At 39.2% G+C, this 3,207-nt stretch overlaps 1 protein-coding gene across 1 annotated transcript; it reads right to left on the reverse strand.

The window, feature by feature from the left end:
- Positions 1–2,048: 2,048 nt before the first annotated feature.
- Positions 2,049–2,975, reverse strand: Smp_114090 (ras suppressor protein 1, rsu1, putative; the record flags this gene model as incomplete). Its single annotated transcript, XM_018792342.1, has 6 exons — positions 2,813–2,975; positions 2,724–2,774; positions 2,616–2,683; positions 2,525–2,577; positions 2,284–2,485; positions 2,049–2,246 (listed from the first exon to the last, which is right to left on the reverse strand). Exons 1-6 carry the CDS (start codon positions 2,931–2,933, stop codon positions 2,049–2,051), a joined length of 693 nt encoding a protein of 230 aa, XP_018647254.1. The 5' UTR covers positions 2,934–2,975.
- Positions 2,976–3,207: the final 232 nt, after the last annotated feature.

The raw sequence follows: 3,207 nt of genomic DNA on the forward strand, positions 1-3,207 counted from the left end.
AAACTAGCACTCAGCTACAAAGTTTCACTAAGAATTTACTACTTCATAATTGGAACAATTAAACGTGAAGATGAACCATATTATACAACGCTCCGTTTACATTACCATGTCGTTTATTTCGACTTGTCTGGTAGAATAACACTAATAAATTTGAATCGATCACTTAGATACATTTAGTTGCATTTGTAATTAAATCTTACGTTTGCATATGGCAATATAGTTCTAATTACGAAGTCTGTTAAGACTCAACTAGAGGCTTTCTAAACGAAACTACATTAAGTGGTGGGAAAAACTCTTTTCCAATGACTTCAGATTAGTCAAAAATGCGGAAATAAGGAAGTATCTAGAACATTTCACCACTTTAGATGCATAGCTCCTGTAATAAAACTATAGTGGGTCAATAAAACAGGAAATATATTTGGAAATAAACAATACTAAACACAAGCCGTATTTCATATACATGAAGTGAGATTTGAAAGCATCGCCGGTATACTTATCTGATAAGTAACAGACAGACAACTAAATAATCTTACGTGCCCCATACCTCAGTGACTTAATATATCAAAGCTTCCTGTTATAAAAAGAACTAACAGTTAGTTTAGCAATTCGTTATAGGCGGCACAATATTTCCACACAAACGCATACACAAAGCTACATGGATCTCGCCGGACCACACCACATAGAACCAGATAGGTCATATTTGTATCAACAAAGAATTCCGAAAGACAATGGAAGATGTGAAAACCATGAGAAGATGCATCACACTGTTGTCAGTACTGGGTAAAGTTTTCATCAGAGTGTTGCTGAACCGGATGAAAGAAGCAGTAGACGCTAGACTTCGAGATCGACAGGCTGGATTTCGTAAGGATCAGTCGTGCACAGACCAAATTGCGACACTACGGGTCATCGTTGAACAATCAGTTGAGTGGAATTCGTCACTATACATCAACTTCGTTGACTATGAGAAGGCGTTTGACAGCGTGGACAGGAGAACATTATGGAAACTTCTTCGACACTATGGAGTTCCTGAAAAGATTGTCAACATTATCCAAAACTCATACGATGGACTACAGTGCAAAGTCATGCATGGAGGACAGCTGACAGATGCATTTCCAATAAGGACCGGAGTCAGACAAGGCTGTCTACTCTCCCCATTCCTCTTCCTTCTAGTGATTGACTGGATTATGAAGAATTCGACATCTGAAGGGAAATACGGAATACAATGGACAGCTCAGAATCAATTAGATTATTTGGACTTCGCAGATGACCTAGCCCTCCTCTCTCATACACACGAACAAATGCAGATGAAGACAGCAAATGCAGCAGCAGCCTCCTCATCGATAGGCCTCCACATTCACAAAGGAAAAAGCAAGATTCTCAAATGCAACACAGAGAACACCCACCCAATCACACTTGATGGCGAAACTCTGGAAGAGGTGGAAACATTCAAGTACCTGGGGAGCATCGTTAATAAACAAGGAGGATCTGATGCAGATGTAAAGGCGAGGATTGGCAAAGCAAGGGCAGCATTTCTACAATTGAAGAACATATGGAACTCAAAACAACTCTCAACCAATTTCAAGGTCAGAATCTTTAATACGAACGTCAAGACAGTCCTACTGTATGGAGCTGAAACGTGGCGAACTACTACGACCATCATCAGGAAGGTACAAGTATTTATAAATAGTTGTCTACGCAAAATACTCAACATCCATTGGCCGGATACTATCAGCAACAGCGTTTTATGGGAGAGGACAAACCAGCTTCCAGCTGAAGAGGAAATTAGGAAGAGACGTTGGAAGTGGATCGGACATACATTAAGGAAATCACCAATGTGCATCACGACTCAATCCCTAACTTGGAATCCGGAAGGGAAGCAGAAAAGAGGAAGGCCAAAGAACACATTACGCCGGGAAATAAAAGCAGATATGAAAAGGATGAACGTTAACTGGGAAGGATTGCCCAGGACAGGGTTGGATGGAGAAAACTGATGTGCGGCCTATGCTCCTCCACAAGAAGTAACAGGCGTAAGTTAGCAATGCTGTTAACTATCGTACAACTGGAATGAGCATTTGTCTGGTGAACAAGTGTAAATGACGGTAACAACAAAGTACTAGCAAACCTGACTTACCTAATTCAGGAGGCAGTACAGCAAGGCGATTGTTCTGAAGATGGAGCTCCTTTAATCTGGTAAGTAAACATATCTCTGCTGGTAAAGACACAAGGTCATTGTCACGAAGAGCCAACTAATTTGTTGATTCAATCAAAATGTTAGGATCTTACTATTTCCAAATTCACAAGTTTCCCAATGCCAGGTGGAATGCATTCAAAATCATTGTCTGACAAGTATAGAGCTCTAAGTGTTACCAAGTTGAAGAAGTTATCAGGTAAACTTGTTTCTTTTAAGTTATTATACGTCAAATCGAGAATTTCGAGAGAAGGGAAAGCACCAAAACCGCGAGGTAAGACAGACAGCTTATTCATTCTCGTAATTTTAAGAAAAATGACACAAAATAGTACCTACCCAAGATTTAAGGATCGTAAATATGTTAACTCCACAATCTTTGGAGAGATATCCTTTAAAAAACACATTACTAGTAAAAGTTGATGTCTACCACAATACAATTATTAAAGAGATTCAGGTGTTCCAAAGTTTGTAAAGTTGATACCTCTTGAGGTATTTCTGAACCGCAAATGGTAATTAATGGAACATATTAACGCACCCGTTATTTTATTGTGAGACAGAGTTAGGGAACGTAAATGATCCAACTTTGCTATAAAAAACAATTAGCAAACCCAAAAAGTAAGTTACCAAGCTCTGGGATGTAAGGAATTGAAGTCAGATCTTTACGGATGGCCTCTAATGCATGCTCCTTTCCTTCACGTACGTCTTCTATCGTTTTGCGAAAACCCTTTAGTTTTCCAGATATCATAGTACCGAAAAACTATTACGACAACAACATAACCAGCGACCTAAAGACATAACAAAGTTTAAAAAGTGCTGATAAAGTAAATCACGGAACAGGGTGCGCCCCTATTTTTTAAATGATTTTATTTATTTATTTTATTTAAACACATAAATATTGGTACAAGGAAGCACCAGATACATATGCGCCATACAAATCCCATTCGATTTGCTTGAGGGCTGTGATACTGCTCAGGTGCTCAAACTGAAGCAGGTGGTTTTCTTAGGTGGCCACACTCGGA

The sequence above is a fragment of the Schistosoma mansoni genome (genome assembly GCF_000237925.1).
Source record: "Schistosoma mansoni, WGS project CABG00000000 data, supercontig 0218, strain Puerto Rico, whole genome shotgun sequence".
Taxonomy (NCBI): Eukaryota; Metazoa; Platyhelminthes; class Trematoda; order Strigeidida; family Schistosomatidae; genus Schistosoma; species Schistosoma mansoni.